A 20,412-nucleotide genomic window follows, 5' to 3' on the forward strand; every position below is an offset into this window, starting at 1 on the left:
AATTTAAAAAAACATTTGATCAAATCAGGTTTATTAATTCATTTCAAGTAGTTCAAAGGAAATTAGATTTTTGCACATTACCTTTGCAAATTTAATGAAATTTCAATGTAAGCAAAATAGGAAACAACAAAAACAGGGCAAACAAATAGACAATTGAAGACACTGTATAAAACAGAACATATTCAAATCAAGACAGTAGTATTGAATCTATACCATTTTGGATTTGCTGTATACATCACTTATACCTCAGTGCACATATTCTCAACATCATAGCAATTCACGAAGAAAGAATTCCCAGAGTATAATCCCCTAAAACCCAGTATTGTCCTCAGTTTACCACAACAACAAAGATGACGCATCTTTCACGCAAACACACACATGCACACACACTCACACACATGCTTCACACGCAGAAGCTTTACAATTTGCCAAAGACAATAAAAATAACTTTTGAGCTCAGACCCAATAAAAAAAGCACTGCTAGTAGCACCAAAGAGACAAACAAAATCAGTTTCTAAAGCAACAGACGATTGCATATTTTGTTTGAACAGAAACAAACAACAGAAAACACATCTTCCATGTACCCATTGAAGAGATAACATTGAAGGCATTTCTCTGTAAGAGGCTTACTTATTCGCTGTTGAGCTCTGTGACACTCTGCATAGAATCTATCTGACGGAAAAATTAAAGCATCCAGCAGCTCAATAGATGCTGGATACAAGGTTAAGAAAACAAATCTTTGAAAATAATCATAAAGAGACTATACATATAAATATTTCATTATATTTTAAAGGCCACACTCTCAACCATCTGTCAGTAAATATTTCCTTAATTTAATATAGTTCAATACAAACAGAGACTCAATCGAAGTCAAATCAGAGCTGCTCAATAGTATTGTAAAAAGTATTTATTATAGTTGTCTGAAAAAAAGCTAGTTATGACATTTGGTGTTTTTATTCCCACAGCTGTCAATACTCTTAACAGTGCTCAGAAAAAAGTGCCACCACATGCTTGGATTCAGGCCTGCTAAAGATGAAGGACGCCTGTACACCAAGTAGGCCAATGTTTAAGTCTTTACACAAACCAATAGAGTGAACCAAGGGTTACAGAGCTTCTTACAGGAAAATCAGATGGGTGAAAAATTAAAGGACAGAACAGCAAATGGATGGCCAACGCAAAGCATGGCAGCAATACAATCAGAAGCTCGAGATTTACTCAACTGATTTCTCCAAATATACAAATAATCTGAACTGCAAGTAAAATCAATAAAAGCTCATCCAAAATCACATTTTCCAGAAAGGCTCCCCAGGCAGAAAGGCCCACAGGATTTAACTGCATTTTAGTGGTTTGAACAGAATTTGTCATTTCTTAAATAACAGCCAGTGTGTGCAATTGAAAAGTGACAGAAAACAACAATAAAAAAAAGAAAGTGGGCAGGATGATCACTCCAGGACACTTCTCGTTTATATGAAGGCTTTTTCCCCAACAGTTAAGTTTAGAAACATTCTGAATGAATGTAGCACAAAGTGGTTGTTGTATAAAATGTGCCACACATAGGAGTGAAAGCAATGAATCAGGTAGAAACAGGTTTTATCAAATAAAAGATGATGTGTTACAATCAAGTAGTAGAAAGCTTGTCTCTTAGCCACAGCCAATGCTTGTATGTAAACACAGCTGCCAAACTACAACAAAAATCAACACAACCAAAAATCTCTCTCCCCTCCACAGAATCTGATATTAGATGACTGTAATCTTATTCAGCATGTTTATCTACATTCTTTCCCAAAAAAAACCCCCCTCTCCTCTACATCCCGCAACCCTTCTCAACAGTAAGGAGAGACTTCGCCTTAAAAACTGTAAGCGGCCACCTTTTAACTCCATACTCTTGCTCATTGTTTTTCTTAATCCTGAGAAAGTGAATTAAAAGAGAAAATAATCATTGAAACAGAGAAGAAGTACTACAATATCTTTACAATTGCACACTGAAAGAACATGTATGCTTTGAAATAAAAAGCTTGTTATGGTATTTTGATTTGAAACATCTTATTATATTAGCAAAAATTTAAATTTTTCCTCCAACCTAACCTCTCAAAAACAATTTGACTTGCAGTCCTGCTATTGTGCTGATGATGGCAGCACATCAGAGAGGAAGAACAGCGGAAATAAAAGGTGGTACAAATGGAGGACAGAGAAAAATGAATGTTTCCTAGCTCTGCTTTTGCAAAAAAGAAAAAAAAAGAAAAGATTAAAAAAGTGATTAAGACATTTCAGAGATCAGTGAATTTCTCCTCCCGTTGCTCCTTGCGAAAGTTATTTATTTAATATAAAAGCTGTTTGAACCACTGCTAATCTGGCTCTCAGAGCAGATGTGCTGAATGAGTCTGTTAGGCCCCAAACTTCAGGCTTAGTCAGTGAAAAAAAACAACAACAATCCAGGTGCAAGTTCTTTGAATTTCTCTGAATGTGATAAAGGTATCTCTTTGGAGTGAAGTGCTCCCGATGTAGGCACTAGGAAGAACCAAGGCAAAGAGCGGAGCATTGTCTCAGTGTCTCATCTGTCCCATTTGATAGTTCTCTCTTGGTTGACGGTGGTGACGCTGGCCCTGTAACTGCTGGTGTGGTTGCTGCTGTCTCCTTCTTTTTAGGGTACCTGCAGGACATTCCCATCACAATGAAGAAATGAAAAGACAAAGAATTCTCTTTCTTCTCTACACCCTCAAAAATGTGCCAATAACAGAAGAGGAAGCAAATATAGTAATACTATGTCAAACCCTAATCAAGCACAGATTTTCTGCTTAGCTTTTTCATACAACTAAAATTCATGTCCTAGTATCTCAAAACAAAGTTTCTCGACATGTTAAAAGTCTCACAGAGGCTGCCCATTCCTACTGATGGATTTGAAAATGTATGTTAGTTAAATGTACAATGCACTATACCTGGCAGTGGCTTTGGTGGAGGCAATTTGGGGTTGCTGCTAGGGGTGTGGACACTGCAGATTTTGATGAAGCCAGCCATTAGCATAATAAGAGCGATGCCCATCAACAGCACTGCCCACCAGTGAGCCTGGACAAAATATATACCACCAAAGGTCATCAAAATGTCAAGAAATATAGCAAAAATAGTCTCAATATGTATTTGTGTCAAAGAATATTTTTTGAGATGTAGAGCCAAGGTACTGCATTGTCTGTGCAGGGACACTTACCACTATCCACTCCGCAATATTTTCATAGAGTTCTGCATTGAAGATGGCCTTCTTCAGCCTTGCCAGAGGCCCGTCAGCATCCACCAGACGACACCTCATGAACACATCACAGTAGCCCTTAAAGTCATTGCAGGGGGAGCCAGGCTGCAGAGTAGTCACCTTCTTGTTGAAGTACTGGGCCCATCTCTCTGAGCCGGAGCTGCTGCATGTGCTGGGGTCACCTGGAGACAGAAAGAGAGGGAGTGAGTGAGTGATGACAACTCACTGCTAGTCTGGAGATCAAACCATTAAGAACAAAAAAAGTAGTTGCTGCCACGAATGACATTATTCTGCTGTGTTTGTGAGGGTTTTTTTTTGCAGCCTGTCCCTCACCTTTCTTCATGCAGCACACGTGGCACAGCTCAGCTGCCTCATCCAGGCTGTTTTCGCTGGCACAGGTGCAAACCTCCAAGCCATACTTTTCACAAATTGAACCAGAGCATACCTGTTAAAAGGGGCAAGTAGAAGAAACATTCAAAACATTTTAATACAAACAAAAGTTAAAAAAAACTACAAACAACGCATAACAATAGCAAGTGGTCCACTAATGACAACATACCCCATTAAGGCAGACTTGTGTCTCTGAATGGCAGGATGTGAAGTTTTCCTTTGGTTCTGAGGTAGGACACAGAGCAGTAGCTCCGTTGCACATGCCTTCTTTGGCACACTCTGACTCCAGTCTGCACTTTGCTTTACTGCCCCTAAAAGTACACTCCCCTGTGCAACATGGGCCTTGGCTGGGACTGAGGAATAACAATTGCATACATGCCAAACGTAAAACAAACTGCTATTTAAAAAGACACTTCTTACATTACAGCACAGTACAGAGACATGCTTATCACATCTGACCTGCAGATTTTGCCAGGTTGGAGTTTGCATCTTTTGCCCGCTGCTTCATTGGCACTATAGCAGCAGGTGTCTTTGCATTGATCGCTGTATCCGCAGTCACATTGTTCTCCTGTTTCCACCAGTCCATTTCCACAGATAGGCTGGCCAGACTCTGTTCCCAAAGACACAATAATACAAAAACAGAAACTCTCTCAAACAGACAAGACCAGATCTGTTCAAAAGGCAGAACTTACCAACAAAGCAATCGTCTCGCTTTTTGACCAGAACAGCGCTTATATTGCGGATGCTGCAGCTGGAGAACTTGTTGTTGTTTAGTTTGTCTCCTGATGTAGCTCTTGCATACATGATGTAGTTTCCCTGCTCCTTTTTTTCCTGCAGCGTAGACTCTCCTGGGGTGCAATCGATTCCAGAGTCATGCTGTGAAACAGAAAGCAAATTTAGGGGAAAATGGTGACTTGTAAGACAGAGTGCTGTAAGTAATATGTTGCGCAGCTCAGCAAGAGAAGTGAAGTTTAAAAACGTAGTACTTACAGGGGAGCCAAAGTTGTGGCCCACTTCATGAGCAAAGGTGATGTGTGACACCTTGGGAGGAACATGTGCGCCATAGTTCTGAACAGTGATGATACCAGTGTTCAAAGACTTCCTCTTCCCGTCGGAGTACAATTTGCTCTTCTCACAGATGCCTCCAGAGCTTCCTGTTTCAGGAGAATTTAAATATAAGGGCAGAATGGATTCTTAAAATATAAACTCTGAATGTGTTTTTTTTTCTGTTTCAAGATGATTGTCATATATTGTGACAATATTACACTTCCTCTTTAAATGTCTCTGCATTCAACAGAAAAACATCTGAAAAATGAGTACGGGAAGTTAATGATGACACCATGACAATGGTGTTCAACATGTAAAGTGTCACGTATGATATCACAAGTGTCTCTGATGCTGTAGTAATCAGCATCTAAACTTTTGTGCATTGAGCAAAAAATAAGAAGTAGCATTATTTGATTACACTATGATAGTACCTGCTGGAGGACGAGTCTCAGGCAAGCAGAGTCTCCACCAGTATGAAAATGAGGTCAGTGTGATGTATATTTTGGAAATGATTGCCTCGATGAGTGAAATCAACAATGACGCACAGAGTACATGGGGGCTTGATTAGTAAACAACTTGTTGTGGGTTTGTTTGTTTTTTTTACAATAAAGGATGTTGTCGACCAGAATTCAGAATTCAGAGCTTGATGAGTGATGTTCACAGTTCATGGTTTTAACCTGTACTAACTACAAAAAGAGGTCAAACACAATCCATCTGAATTAACGTATGATCTGAGAGAAAGACGTTAAAGGTTACAACCTATATTATTTGATGAGTGCTTTAACAGCCTCTTGGTTTAATGTCAATTTCAAAACAATAAAGCAGTAGTTTACGTTGTAGAGGAACAATGTATAAATAAAAACCAATGTGAAAAAGGCCATATTGGAGTATTAACAAGATAAATGTGTAATCTTTAATTAGATGAATTATCTGTACTTGTTTTTCTCGCTCAAATGGTTCTGGTCCCTGACCTTCACTACTCGTTTTTTGTACTTTGAATTACTTTAATGAAAATGCCAAAAACAATACCAATCTAAGAAACACAACAAACTGCTATGAACCACTTGGAAACCACTCGATCAGTCAACAATAAGCATGTTCTGTGCTGCAACTTTGCTCTGAGACCACACAGCCGGTCATTAGCAGGCAGCTTCTACTCACACAGAAGCAAAGCCATAAACAAGGTTTCCATTATGAGTATGCTTTCACTTTATATGCTTTTCTGAAGCTCCTTACATCTTGACAATAACTGGTCACACATCAATAGGACGCATATTAGTTCAGCTTGAGCAACAATCCTGATGGCTTTTTCTCTTGACTTTCTTTGTTCAAACAATCAGCCCCCCAGCTCACTGCTCCCCTCCTCCTCTTTTCCTCAATCAATTCTTTAAGCGCGCAGCCAGGCTGATTTGCTCGTATCGATTGTCTGTGTTGGTTGCTACATTCTTCATGTTGAAACAGCGGGATCTGAACACATTCTCGAGTACAGGAAAGAGACACTTGTTTTTAACGAGTCATACATGATGTCTCAGAGTAGGAAAAAAGCACCACCGACAAGATCATCATGGGAAAAACACACAACCCATACAGGTGTGGCTACTTGGATAACTGCCTCATGCCTCATGTTGTCATATTTTAATACAACTCACTTGTTTTCTAAAATTGTTAACAACATTCACCCTACGATAAAACAGCAAATGTGTTAATGTATTGATATATTCACACTTTTATATGCAGTATATATCAATAATTCTGATATGTTCTGAATGTTATCAATATAAAAGTATGAATGTAGCAAAATACATTTAACGCAAATCCCTATATGCCACATTTCAACAGATTAAAACGTTTAATACTTCCTGACTGTGAATGGACGGTTTATGTTCAAATACAAGCCACTTTCTTTGTTTTTGAAATGATGTGTTTGGCCTTTACGTTAACAGCCAGGGGCATGGATGGAGTCAGCAAATTGGAAGAGAGGATGTGGATGACAAGCAACAAAAAGTGTGTGTGGAGTCTCAGTGATTTAATCAGTGAGGTAAGCTGTCAACCTAAATATTAGACATTTACAAGCAGTACAGCAGCAGTACTGCACAAGTCAAGATGAGTATGTTTATAAATGACCTGAACGAATATGAACTCTAAATCGGTGAATCAGTTTCCTCTTTGGACCTGAATGTATGTAAGTGAATGTAATATTCAATCTCAGACAGATGATTTGGTTTAGATAATTCATTTTTTGCAATGTGATTATTATTGGCACATTACAAATAAGCAATATATCACTTTCATTTGGGCATGAATAAGTTAAACTCTTAAAATGAACACTGGCATCGAATGCAGAATTGAAACCTTTTTAAAGAAGGTTCTCACTTTGCTATTGTTAAAGATACATGAGGCCTCTTAAACACACCAGACTGAAGAAAGTCACTAAATGCTTCAAGGGCAGAAACTAAATTACTCCAATAGAGTTTTACCGTGATGGATGTTGAGATCTGGGATTCCAAATTAAACTTACAGTAGCTCAGTAATATACAGTACAAATGGATTTTACAAAGACTTTTTTGAGGTTAGTATTATTCAGTCTAACTGTAGCAAACAGGACGATGGCTCATGTGGATGAACTGAAGTTAGTCCAAATGTCACAAATTAGCCATCGAGCGTTATTATATCGGAGCAACACAGGAAGTCTCCACCTGGGCAGTGTAGTTGTTTATGTACCAACCTGAAGGAGCGCCAACCCAAGCCAAGCCGAGCACCCCATCATCAAAGTCCCTGTCGGTGAAGACGTAAGCGAGGCAGTAGTCATCGTGGTTCTGTTCAGAGTTTAGCTCCAGAAACTTTTCCACTCCGATGTTGGCAAAGCGAAAAGGATTTGAACTGTCCTTTTCATCAATGGTGGAATTTATCTGAAAAACAATTGAACATTAACAGACGAGAAGGTAAAGAAAGGACCCTGTTGTTTAACATGGGGGTAGATATAGTTTTAAGAATCCACAATGCTTACGGCGTACGATTACAGTCATTGTTAAGAAGTCATAAGCAGCCATACTCCTTTTAGGACAGTTGATTTCAGAGACATTTTCAAGCAGTCACTTGTTGATATTAAACTCACTCTAATCCTTTTGACCATGAAGCTGATGTCTCGGATGCCCATGAAGTCTGTGGCCTGGTAGATGGAGTCAATGGCCTTCACGTGGCTGGAGATCTGCAGAGAAAGTCATCGGTTCATTCAAATAATGCTACACAACAAAACACTTCATTGCAGACAGTAAATGGGGAAATACTGCTGATACTTGACACATCTACTAATCTGGCACTAAAGTGAAGTCTTTAAAACACTTCTAACCGATCGCCATGTTGATATTATGTGTCAATGTGGTTTCCTACCTGGGCAATGACAGCCTCTCTTGTGTTGTAGTATTTATAGAAAAGATGGTCAGTCTGGATGAAGAGCTGGCAAGTGTTTTTCTCCTTTGCTGCTGCCCTTTTTCTCCTCAGAATAACAGGACCATGGGAGCGCTCCTCTGCTAAGACACTGATATTAGCCTGTAAAAAAACAACAAAAGAATAAATCAGGATCAAACAGAAGAAGGATGGATTTAGGAAAGCAAAGAATAACAGATTTAAAGTTAAATTGATGATTTAACCAATCCACGGGAAAACACTCATTGGTTTTGATTCCAGTAAGACCTTTAATTCTGTCAACATTTTAAAAGCTGTCGTAGTTTAGCTCTTTATTTTTAGAGTAATTAAACATTTGATCTGAAGACGGTGTAAAGACAGACCACAGTTTGTTTTTTGTTTTTTTACTAAGTTTGCATTTTCTCTGAAAGTCTCCTGCAAGACGTACTGTAAGTGTAAGGTACGATGGACAGGAGACGAGATCTTTTTAATCCTACGAGCCTGGTCCATCTGTGTGTTTAATTATGAAGCTGGAAAGAGGGGGGGAGGGGCGTTGTTGTGATGCTGGCACTTACTTTGACTGGCTCCTCTGCTGCAGATGCCTGGTACTTCTTCATCCTGTCAAACACTGAGTGGTCAGCGCAGCCACCCTCTGAGCCATACTTATGAGGATAATCTGGCAGAGAGGGGAGAGATAAGGGAACGGTTGTGAGGGGCTTACGCTGCAACGTGGATGAGTCATATGTGATGGGCAGGAGGAGGTGAATTGGGGTTATTAAGCGGGCGAAAAGCTAGAAAAATAAAACAACAACGCTTGAGCCATGTGGCTTTTCTCCTTAGAAATCCTCAAAAAAATCTGTTAAATTTCTCTCCGCTTTGAAAAGGTGAAACCCATGATCTGGTTCTACTTGTTTTCAAATATAGGATAATCACTTCCAGTCTTTTGGTTTACCAGCTTCAGGTCATGAAATGTTAAAGAACACAAACATGTTTTATTAGTAGCAAAACTCACAGTAGACACCAGAGTACAGCTGCTTTCATATCTACACTGTTTACTTTTGGTATCATTTGAACATTTCATCAAAATCGTGCAACATGTGTCACCACAGCACGGCCATCTGGCTTCAGCAGCCGATTGTACTGGATCTCAAACAGGATGAGATCAGTCACACAATACACAATCACCACTCCTGCTGAGATTAAAAAAACTCCAGGAATGCCACATCAAACACTGAATGATTCACAATTCATCAGTTAAAAAGCACCCCAGGGTGGGGTTCAAGGCTCTTCTTGTGCAGTGTTTGATTTAGTCAACCACCGTGGTTGTCTGCCTTAAATGTTGTCATTTCAGAAAAGTATGTGTTTTCTGGTAACACGGAAAGATTGGGAAGTTGAGAATAACATGTTTTTATTCAGTCTGACTTTAGTAAAGGGCTCAACAGTGTAATTCCACAAGTAAAAATCTTGTTCATTTTCTCCACAGCCGATTCGATTATCAGCCTTAACTTCATAACCATCCAAGGTAGACTTACCACGAGCTACCCAAGAGTAAAACGATGGTATATGCTTCCTCTAGATTACTAAGTGCATTTCAGTACAGCGAGGGCAATGACTGGGACTTACCAATGTCATGCTCGTGATAGATGACAGAGTGGAAGGGTACATTCTTGTCCTTAAGGTACCTTTCAGAGGGTTCGACATAGTATGTTCCTTGATGAGTTACAATGAAACCTTCAAAGCGCCCATCGACCACTGAGCCATGGGTCAGGGTGCCCTTCTCACCTGAAACACAGAGGACGAGGGACATGTGAGCAGAGACAGACATAACACAGTTCACATCTAAAACAGAGCACATTTTCAACTCAAACCAACACTTTCTTTTTTTTTCCTATGAAACTGGGAGAACAACAACTCATTCAGTGACAAAAATAAACCTCTGTATTTCTCGATCCACCTAGTTTCACACACATGGATCTCTTCAGAACAAACAGCACTGCTTGTTCTCTTGTTCATTTGAACTCTGTTGGAGAGGGGCAGTAGGAGGACGTCCAGGAAAGGAAGACGTCTTATTCTGTATGTGTTATGTGAAGAGACAAACCTTTTATTTTTGTATTTCCATTTCTTTATTTCTTTCTCTCTCTGGGGCAGAAGTAGTCATAGGGAACAGGAGGGTTGCCGGTTCAAGTCCCGGTGCGGACCCCCCCCCCCAAAAAAAAACTGGAAATTGGTTGGATAGCTGGAGAGGTGCCACTTCCTGGGCACTGCCAAGGTGCACCCCCCCCCCCCCCCCCCCCAACCAGCTCAGCAGCGCCTGTCGGAGACCACTCCCTCACTCTGACATCTCTCCATTAGTGCATGTCCACAGGATCCTGTCTGTACTGTATCAGTCTGTGTGTGTGTAGCATTATTTCACAGAGTGTAAAAACTGAATTTCTTCTCCTCTCTGTTTTTCTGTCATGGTGTGTCTGGAAACAGTCGGACTTACCAAAGACTTCTCCACTGTAAATATGAGAAGTATCAACAGGCTCCTCCTCTCCTGAAACCTCAACAACGAGATCAGGATGAAACAGAGTTGTATCTCTCTTCATCTGCAAGTTAAAATACCTGAAGAGAAGAGCGAGAGAAGAGGCATCATTAGCATTAAACATGTACCGCCAAACTATACTTTAAAAGAATAACAAAAAAACAATCTAGTGTGTATGGTGTTGTGTGAACAGCGCTGACAGGTTCATATTCAAGTCGCAGATACTGTTGTGCTCTTGCATCATAGTTTAAACAAGAAGGACTGATATGAACAGGATTTGAGCTGGAATGACAGTAGACCTTTTCAGTGTGTTCTTGGTACCAATTCCGCACTCGTATGTTTTACAAACATACTTTAATCTGAAACCAAATACTTTAAATTCATAACTACACTGTCATACATTCTAGTGAACACCACTTGATGGTTTGTGCTCCGCTGGACAAAGGCGCAAGCATTGTTTTCCACATCGTATGTTCTGTAAAATGGTTCCATATTGGCACACAATGAGAAAATATATATATATATATAATAATTACACATTCACGGCATCATTTGCACATTCTTCCTGAGCTTAAACATGCTACTATGCTGCTGATTTGTGCTCAGTGAGCTTGACGAGTTATGTCATGAGGAAAAGCACATGAACATTTGTGCACACGAGCACTGTACTTTCTGTAATCCTCTCATGAACACAGCCATGATGTCAAGACAAAAAAAAAAAAAAAAAAAAGCATCACATGAGGTGCACATGAGCGGCTGGCTTTCAAAGGAAAGTAATGTGATGAGGAGAACAGAAAAGATCTCCAGCAGGAGTATTTCTAATAATGACATGACACTCGTTGTTGGACGATATTGCTCCGGACTTGTATCGGTTTTCTTGTGATAAAAATGACAGTTCAGGAAGAGAGAAAGGAGCTGAGGATGAAAAGAATAACTTGCTACACTATCGGTACGAGAAGATGAAGTAAAACCAAGAGATACTGAGCGCAAGACAGTAGAACGGAGGGAGAGGAAATGAAAAGGTTTGTGAGCGTTTAGACAACAGATAGTGTTGGAAAGGATCAGACGGAGAGCAGGATATCCTGGTGCAGGATGGCTCCCTGACCTGCTCCAGCATTCAGTTTTCCATGAATCACCCCTGTTTTTTATCTCACACACCTTGTTGTTACAGTAACAATATCTTCCTTTCATGTGGTCCCTTCACCTACTAAAGACATTGAGTTTTCATTATTCATGATCACGTTTCTGGAACTTAGTGCATGACTATTTTTTATGTCTGTTTCTGTCCTGTAGGCTTGAATTTGTGTTCAATCCTGCCTCAGCTTCCAAAAAACCTGACAGTGGAAAGTCACGACGAGAGGTGGGGAAAGAGATTCATAAGTTCCAAAAATCGATTTTGTTTGGGCAAATCAGTCAGTCCCTGCTAAGTGCTAAGGCTCATTCACTCAGCCGAATAAATAAAGCAGGAAGCCATTCAGCCACTCTCACACATGACTGGAGTAGATCCTGGTGTATGATCACGAAATAGTTTAAATCTATGGATCCACGAATCCAGAATTGTTTTGAATTGTAAACAGAGTCTGAATCAAATAGTGAGCACAAGAATCGAAATCGGAAACATGAGACAGCAAAAGACTCCCAGGCCTCGTCACGAGCCGCGAGTCACTACAGCAAACTGAAATGGTTGTTTGTCTTGTTGATAAAGCTTTTGACCACAACTTAAGCGATGAGGCACACAACCCCCACATCTCTCCGACGCGTTTTAACATCAAAGCTAAGTCTGTCTCAAAATGATAACGTTTCAAATGGACGTCTTAAATATGAACGCTGAAATAAAAGCTGAAAATCCATCTCTTCTGGCAAGAGACGCATAAAAAACAAAAAAGACATATCTTCATCATGTTCCCGACAAAAAGAAAGAATAAAAAGCTAACTCGCAGACAGATAAACAGGAAGAGGAGAGACTGTGGATCAAGTTAGTGCTTCTAATCTCACAGAAGCAGCTGACTGATAAATTATTCAGACATTTCCCAAATGCTGAACATACTGACTCGAGCATCTGACAGTCATACACTTTGCTCAGTAAGCAGGTCGGCTCGAGGAAATGAGAGTGGCCTGAAGCCATGTCTGCAGAGATGAGCTGCAAAGGGAAACTGTGTCTACAGTATTCAGAACAGTTTTCGGATTACTTTACTTGGAGGAGTGCGGTTTCTTCCGAAAGCTGCTAGCGCTGTCAGTGTATGACGTTTGCTGTCATCATAGAGTCTCACAAAGTGACAAACTTTTTTTCAATGAAGAAGGTGGGAGTGCAATCAAATCAACTATCTCCTCAAGTTTAACTTTCTGCTGCTGGCAATGCTCTCACTGCACTTATATTACTGGATCAAGCAACACTTCTTCCAGTGTGTGTGTGTGTGTGTGTGTGTGTGTGTGTGTGTGTGTGTGTGTGTGTGTGTGTGTGTGTGTGTGTGTGTGTGTGTGTGTGTGATCTTTCAGTAAGGATTTCACAATGCCTTTATGAGAGGCGTTTCCTCAGAACACTACTGAACTCTCACGACTTTCTGTGCGCCGACCACACAAGCTGCCTGTTACCTTGTTTGCATTTTATTTTAAGTCTGAAATTATTTCTATACTTCCTACTTCTAGAGTGAGTCTTGGAGCAACGATAACAACTGAATGTCCCCCAAGGATCAATAAAGTTTTTTCTGATTCTGACTTCGAATCAATCATCATGACATATATCACGAAGCAGTAAAAGGTATCTTACAATTGAGTTTTAATTCCTGGAAAGCGAGTCATAAAACAGAACAGGAAATAGTGTCACATCCCCCTGCTTTGTGTGATTGCCAGCGCTTCACTACATTCTTGGCCTCTCTCTTTGTAAAGCAGTCCTGTCACCTGATCAGTCCACAAACACTCATGTGAGTGGGCATTCACAAGAAGAAAAAAGCTTTACTCTTGTTACAGTAAACCTCCACAGTCAGGAGAGTGTAATCCTTTGGTGGAGAACACGCACACTTTTTACAAACATAATGAATGTGTGTGAAAAGAAAAAAGCAGCCCGGCTTTATGACCCTCGCACTGATCTTTGAAGCTAACTTAACTAAAGATAACTGACGGATTTAAGAGCCGAAAAAATAATAATCATATTTTGAGCATCACACGCATGTTGTGTAATCTTGTCATTTGAGCTCCAGCAGTTTCACACAGGCCAGAGGTGAGAGGAAAGAGCCAGGAAGCAATTGAGAAACGTTTGTTAAGGCTTTGTCTGCCTACAAAAAACAAAACAGAGTCTGACTTACAGTCTGCTACATAGCCAGAATTTAAAACAATGATAAACAAACACATATTAATACATCTTAATCAAGTGCTACATAATAGCATTTAATGCAAATACCATTCTGGTTTTGTTTTGATTATTAACCAGCACAAGCAGACTCTGCAGCATCCGGCTGTCACTGAGAACTAAACCACAAAGATCAGCTGATACAAACACTGGAACCTTTAAAAGAGTGTTTCTCAAACAAATACATGTAAACAATGTGGCTTTGACAAGGATTGGTGGTCGCTCCACTGACAAAGGGAGGGATGATTACACCTTGAAATACAGAAATGAGTTTAGCCTTTTTAGTAGAGTGTGAATCACCACAGGCCCCACGATACGACGCATGGACTTCTCCCTGAGAACATTTGGAGCAGCAAACTCTAACTTTACTGCATTTTGATATTTTTTCATGCACCAACGTATCACAATCTAGCATTATGTTCTATTTAATGTCTTTTATATCTCTTTTGGTGTTCATCAGACACATTTTACTATAACTCTCATGTTTCTGAACTATTTGGCCCTGCACAGTTCTTATTGCACATAAAGCCTATGTGTAGTCCACATTAAGTTTTGTATGAGATCACTGAGTCGACTTCAGTTTCGTTATAAACTGCAAAATATCCAAATTCAAACACCATCCAGAATTGTGTTATACTTTTCTTTGACACATGGGGACGCAGTGAAGAAGTGACCTTATCTTAGTTTCACTGTAATGAGGGTTTTTTTTTTTGTGGTTTTTTTTAAATGGAAGGGTTGGGAGAGAGTTTTTATGACAGAAACGAAGTGGTTGCTATAGTATCACACTTGAACCTGCCTGCTACACACTGGACAAGAGATGAAAGAGAGAGAGAACTGCTGACAGAGATAACTTTGAGCAGCATAAATAAAATAAATCCTGATTGTCATGTTCAATAAAACTATATTTTTATCATAACAACCTTGGTCCTGACCTCGCTGACATCACTGTCTGTCTCCCTCTATTTCAGTTGCACAATGAATTAACATACTTCCTGTTTTTAAGCAGTATCAGATGCTATTCTGTTATGGCAGCAGGTTAGCCTTGTGTGGAGAGGCGTGTTAGTAGCAACACTGAGAGAGTGCAGAATAACATTGGCAGCAGCCGGCTACACAGAACGATTCGAAACAACGACATTCGATCCGCCTCTGCTGGCTCGTTGTTTAACTTTCAGCATTGGAGGTTCTTAAAGAAGAAGTTGAAAGAAGGTTTGTTGTGAGACTATGAGGACCATACAAACGTAGAATAAAAGTAGAGTTCTGCTTGACACTAAATCTTAAGTTTCGCTTTCATGAACCATGAGGAGGGGAATACAAAACCCAAGACACTGCCAAGAGTTCGCAATGATTTTTCTGATCCGTTTGTCTGTAGGAAAAGCATTAAGCAGACTGGCAAATAATGTCATTTATCTGAGAAAAGTCTTGATGAATCTATTGTGTGTATGAGCATAGAACTGCGGCAGATCATTCTGATCCTTCCCAATCTAATGTGGTCCGATCACATACCTCTAGTGTACCCTTAATTTCCTGGCCTAATTATGCATTCACAATTGTTTTCTTTGAACAAACAGAAAGAAGAATGAATATCATTCATTCAACAAATGCCATCGACCACGAGAATAAAACAACGTGCTAGTAGCAAGGTATAAAGACAGAAAGAGAGAGTCTCTGCATGAGGAGGAAAGGTTTTGTGTTTGCTCTTTAACTGACCTTCCATGTGCCTGGAAGTCCAGGTGCACCGTCCTGTCCTGAGGAGAGAGGGCCCTCTTGGCTCTCTGGTGACTGTTGTGTAGGGCGCCTGTGTCGTAGGATAGACCTTCATAGTGGCGAATGTAGTTGTTTAAGGGATTCCCGAACTGACCTGGAAGAGAGTTCAGTGGCTCATTAATGTATGTTAACACACATTTAGAGACAAGTTTTACTTCAAATGAGGAAAAAAATATACTATATAATAAAAATAATATATATATATATATTATACGATATATCGCTACTATACTATACTACTATATATCACTACTAAACGTCAGCCAACAAGCGTGTACAATATGAGGATGCTGAAACTGAAGCAACCAAATAGAATTTAGTCATTATTATAATTTTGTACCGTAGCCTTCACCTCTATGACATGACAAAATGTTTCTCAGGGATGGGCCTGCAAGCCTTGTTAGTTAACAGAGAATCTTCTCTATCAATGGTGTCCAGCTATAGTACAAACTGTCGCCCATCCAGTGTGCTCAACAGGCTCATTCTGCTTAATGACAGCGACAGAGGTAACCCTGCCCGCATTCATACTGACCGTTTCTTTGTTCTTTCCACAGAGACAAAGAAAGTCAGTTTAAAGCACAAGTAGGGAACACATGATGCATATCAGGTGACCGCCTTTCTGTTTCAGTACTACTGTATGTCATTGTGCAAGAACAGTGGCTGAATTGGCTACAGGCTGCTAAAATGCTAATCTACATTCCTAGGGCCACAAAATATTTGTCTCAAGTTTTAAGTTGTTTGTTAGGAAGCTCGGTTGGGAGAGAAACAAGTTCCCTTGGGAAAATAAAGCTCATTAAAAATGGCTTAATTGAAACAGACACATGTCTTGAAGCTTCTGTAACAAATGAGACATTACTGGGGGACTTCAAGGTCCAAAAGGAATAATATAGCTGCTCCACCATGTCTGAATATTTACACTACACTATCTTGAACATTACTGTAGGTAAAACTTCATTGTGGTGGGAGTCACAGCTCCCTAAGCAGGGGAGAGGCTGTGCCAGGCTAGTAGCAACTTGTCTGTGAATGCAACAAGAACATATTCCAACAACCAGCTTCTTTAGACCTTCTTTAACTATGAACAGCAAAACAAGACTGAGTCAGAAAATATCCTGAAATGCAACATGAATGTTTACGGATGAGAGGGCAGGGTTGTAATTAATCAGGGAATATGTAGATTTTGTATTAAAACAAACACTGCCAGCTCATACTGCACAGATCGGTCTTCTGGGTGGGATGTGACAACCTGAATTAGGTTAAGTTCAGACAGCAAAGGGGAGATTTCAAAACAAATAAGCGGCTTGAATCCTAAATCTGTAGCCATTCTGAAATTTCGGGGATGTTATAGCTCACTTTTAAATGGATGTAGCCATTATAGTTACGATTCGTTTTTGTTCTTTCAAACTCTAGCATCCTGGTTATTGTCAAAGCAACTGGTGTGACAGCTGGAGATCGCGTCAACAAGACTGGGACTGTTGGAAGTTGCAAAACTGTTTTGGTTATGCTAGCAACTAAGGTCCACAGGGTAGATTATGAAACGTATCAGTCGGGCAGATCGTGCATCATGGGGATGAGGAATGTCTTGTGTTCAATTCAAAGAGCTCTTTTACATGAAAACTAGCAACATGGCTGATTTCAGAGCAACTGGTGAAACCAGTTATTTAAAATATAGGTCTGAGTAAGTCCTTGTGACAGGGTTTGGAAGCTATACGGTGACTGTTGGGTTACTCTAACAACAAGGCTAGCGCAACACTTCTGAAAAAACATTTAATGATGAACATAAGTGTGACCTCATATAATATTGAAGAGGATACTAGTTATGCCAATGAAATCATTAGTTAACTGCTCTCCAACTCAAACAGACACTGTCATAAAAGAGGACAGCCTGTCAGCACATCAATTGTTTCATATTGTAAAAACAAAACATCAACTTGCTGTTACTCCCAGAGGCGAACACTGAACCACATAGAGTAGTTGAAGGGAGGATAACATAATGTGAGATGATTTATTCTAAACTAATTTCAATTTCTATTTAATTATTTGTGTCTGTAAAAGGCTACTCAGTTGAATTTGTGTTCGATTTAAATCAATTATCTCTATTTTTGTATTATTTTTTATTTGGGTTTTAACCTCAGGAGACAGTGAAGTGTTTTCTGTCAGAGGAAACTGCTGACAGGAATAGAGGAGGTGGTAACAGCATGTATCCCAGCTGATCTGAGCCTTGCATTTCTATGCATGCTGGGTGAAGGCAGGCTGGCTTACACATGAGACACCACACAGCTCAAGGCAACATGGATCTCTTTTTAAACATATGGCAGCCTGTACTGGAAAACATACAGAAACTGGGTTTCTTTAAGATTGATGTCTGACTTACGTTTTCTGTAGCAAAACAAGCTACATTGGAAAAGAAAAAAAAGGCCTGATCAGGTTGAGCAGGCCAACAATTAAATAACCTAATTATCAATGCTCAAAGACAATGCTCTGACATTATCTGGCCCAACAAATTAATAATCTGCAACCCACATGGTGAAGATGTGAGGTAAAGGAGAGAAGTGAGGGCACGATGGTTGCAGATATGCCTGGAAGAAAATGCAAAGATAAAGTTGCTGCAACTTGTATCAATGTGGCTATACGTTGTTGTTTTAACATAACTGATAATCTATATGTAAACTTTATTACTAAAAGCCACTCAGATCAACTTCATTTCACATCTTAGTAACATCAGTTTTCTCAAAGAGTATAAGAGTGATAAAGAGTTTTAATAGAGAACAATGTGTTATTATTCTTTTATTTTAATGTTGATTTGTTCTTGATTAATCTACACAAAGTGGGTATTTTATCCTGCTTGTTGTGAACTATGGCAGCATGAACACACAGATACAGTTGTTAGAAAAGATCTCAGGTACAGGACGGGAACACATTTCTGTATGTTCGTGGATTTATGTCGTGAAAATAAACATTTAAACAGTCAAAAGTAAACAGAAACTCCGGGTCAAATAACTAACATGAAGTTTGGGTTGTTGTAGGTGAATAAAAATAGATGCTTACATTCAGACAGATGTGTTAAACGTTGCAGCAGGGCAGCGTATCATGTATCTACATGAAGCCAGCTAGTCAAGAGTTGAAACATGTTTCTGCTTGTGAAAATAAACTAAACGCCGAGTTTCTTTTCAAACGACAGTCAACGTTTATGATATTAACTTATAACCCTGTTATTCATACTGTCTGAGGGTAGCAGTGTAATGTTCCCACCCAGGACTGTCTTTGCATTTTAAAGCTCAACTTTAAGTATTTGTTTTACTTTATCCTACGTCGAGGTTTACCTACCGAGTAAACATTATTACTACCATTATCATTAGCCAAGCTAGCTTAGCAAGTTAGACCCTCCATAGTACAGCTGCTCTGATCCGATTAGCGATAGCTTCACTTGCGATCACTGGACACTTTTCTTTTTCGTGTGGATATATAGCAAACTTACCTGTGACATTTCGTAGGCAGCAAAACATAAACAATATTTTTAAAATGATCATATCGAAAGTCCCAGTAATCCCAAATGAACAAGTAAGGCGACCAGGCGACAGCGCTGGATGTTTCTTCTTTAGTTTTCTGTCACTTAAAGGAAAAGTCGTCCTTCCTCGTTAACGAGTTCCCATCACAAACACCGGCTCTGTCTGTCTCCTGTAACCCCTCAGACAGACAGACAGACAGACAGATAGACACAGACAGACAGGTACAGACACACAGACAGGCTCTCCTCCCTTCCGGCGTGTGTTGCCAAAAGAGTCAGGGCACACCCATCCGTTTACTATTGTGGTCATGTGTAAAATGCCTCTCAAATCAGCTGTAAAACACCTATATACCGAGCATGAGAGAAATATAATATGTAAGTGTAAATGTCTCGGCAAGCAGCCTGCTAAAATAAACACAAAAATGCGACTTTGTACAGACTTTATTGATCATACAGCAAGTAGTTTACTTCCGCAAACCATTACTTCCTGTGTTATTGTTTTTGGAGGGACTTTTTTAAAATAACCTGATGGGGCTACAAGAATGGCAAAAAAACAAAAAAAAACCCTACCTTAGAGACAATACAAAATGAACTATCTTTAAGAAAACTATTTGCACCTGCACTTTGCAAACTATCTGATGTAGAGGCATAAATAAACGGTTGTACAAATCAAATTGTAACATTTTCGTCATAATTATTTTGATTGGTATTTTTTTTGTGTTGAAGTGTAGTCTACATCTTAGCTTGTATTAGTCTTTTCTTTTTCTATGTTTAGGCTATACACTCTTTGTACACTTAAAGCCCAGTTCACCGAAGACAAAGGCATTTTGTGTAAGCATACATGGCCAATAAAGTTTATTCTGATTCTACATCAATAAGGACAGTTAATTAATTATATCCATGATTCCCTTTTCCTCTGATTAACCTTCAATATGTATCTTCAGAAAAGTTAAAGACTCGGCTGCTTGTGTGTTTTCATCTATTCACATTAAATACAATGTTCATGAAATGTTGAAAGAAAAAAGTTGTAAATTACTGAACAACAGTAGATGGATTACCACAAACAATACTTCTATGTTATAAAGAAGAGACACCCTTCTGGTAGCAAAAGGGATGAATGATACATATCTGAAAACTTCCCACTCCTTTGATAAGATAGGATAGTTCTTTATTCATCTCACAAACAGAGA

At 39.5% G+C, this 20,412-nt stretch overlaps 1 protein-coding gene across 1 annotated transcript; it reads right to left on the reverse strand.

Moving 5' to 3' along the window:
- Positions 1-14: 14 nt before the first annotated feature.
- On the reverse strand, positions 15-19,517 carry adam10a (ADAM metallopeptidase domain 10a). The gene is made up of 16 exons (XM_079340150.1): positions 19,193-19,517; positions 15,661-15,811; positions 10,569-10,687; positions 9,707-9,865; positions 8,659-8,759; positions 8,069-8,227; positions 7,794-7,886; positions 7,404-7,587; positions 4,622-4,785; positions 4,324-4,507; positions 4,091-4,241; positions 3,801-3,984; positions 3,575-3,686; positions 3,203-3,423; positions 2,937-3,063; positions 15-2,650 (listed from the first exon to the last, which is right to left on the reverse strand). The coding sequence occupies exons 1-16, from the start codon at positions 19,242-19,244 to the stop codon at positions 2,544-2,546; spliced, it is 2,268 nt and encodes a 755-aa protein (XP_079196276.1). The 5' UTR covers positions 19,245-19,517; the 3' UTR covers positions 15-2,543.
- Between the last annotated feature and the right edge of the window lie 895 nt (positions 19,518-20,412).

The sequence above is a fragment of the Symphodus melops genome (assembly GCF_947650265.1).
Source record: "Symphodus melops genome assembly, chromosome: 3".
NCBI classification, from domain to species: domain Eukaryota; kingdom Metazoa; phylum Chordata; class Actinopteri; order Labriformes; family Labridae; genus Symphodus; species Symphodus melops.

Coding starts and splice junctions, on each gene's coding strand:
- adam10a (XM_079340150.1), bottom strand. CDS start 19,244: ATGATCATTTTAAAAATATTGTTTATGTTTTGCTGCCTACGAAATGTC. Junction 7,588..7,793: donor TCATGGTCAAAAGGATTAGA/GTGAGTTTAATA, acceptor ATTGTTTTTCAG/ATAAATTCCACCATTGATGA. Junction 4,508..4,621: donor GCCACAACTTTGGCTCCCCT/GTAAGTACTACG, acceptor TCTGTTTCACAG/CATGACTCTGGAATCGATTG.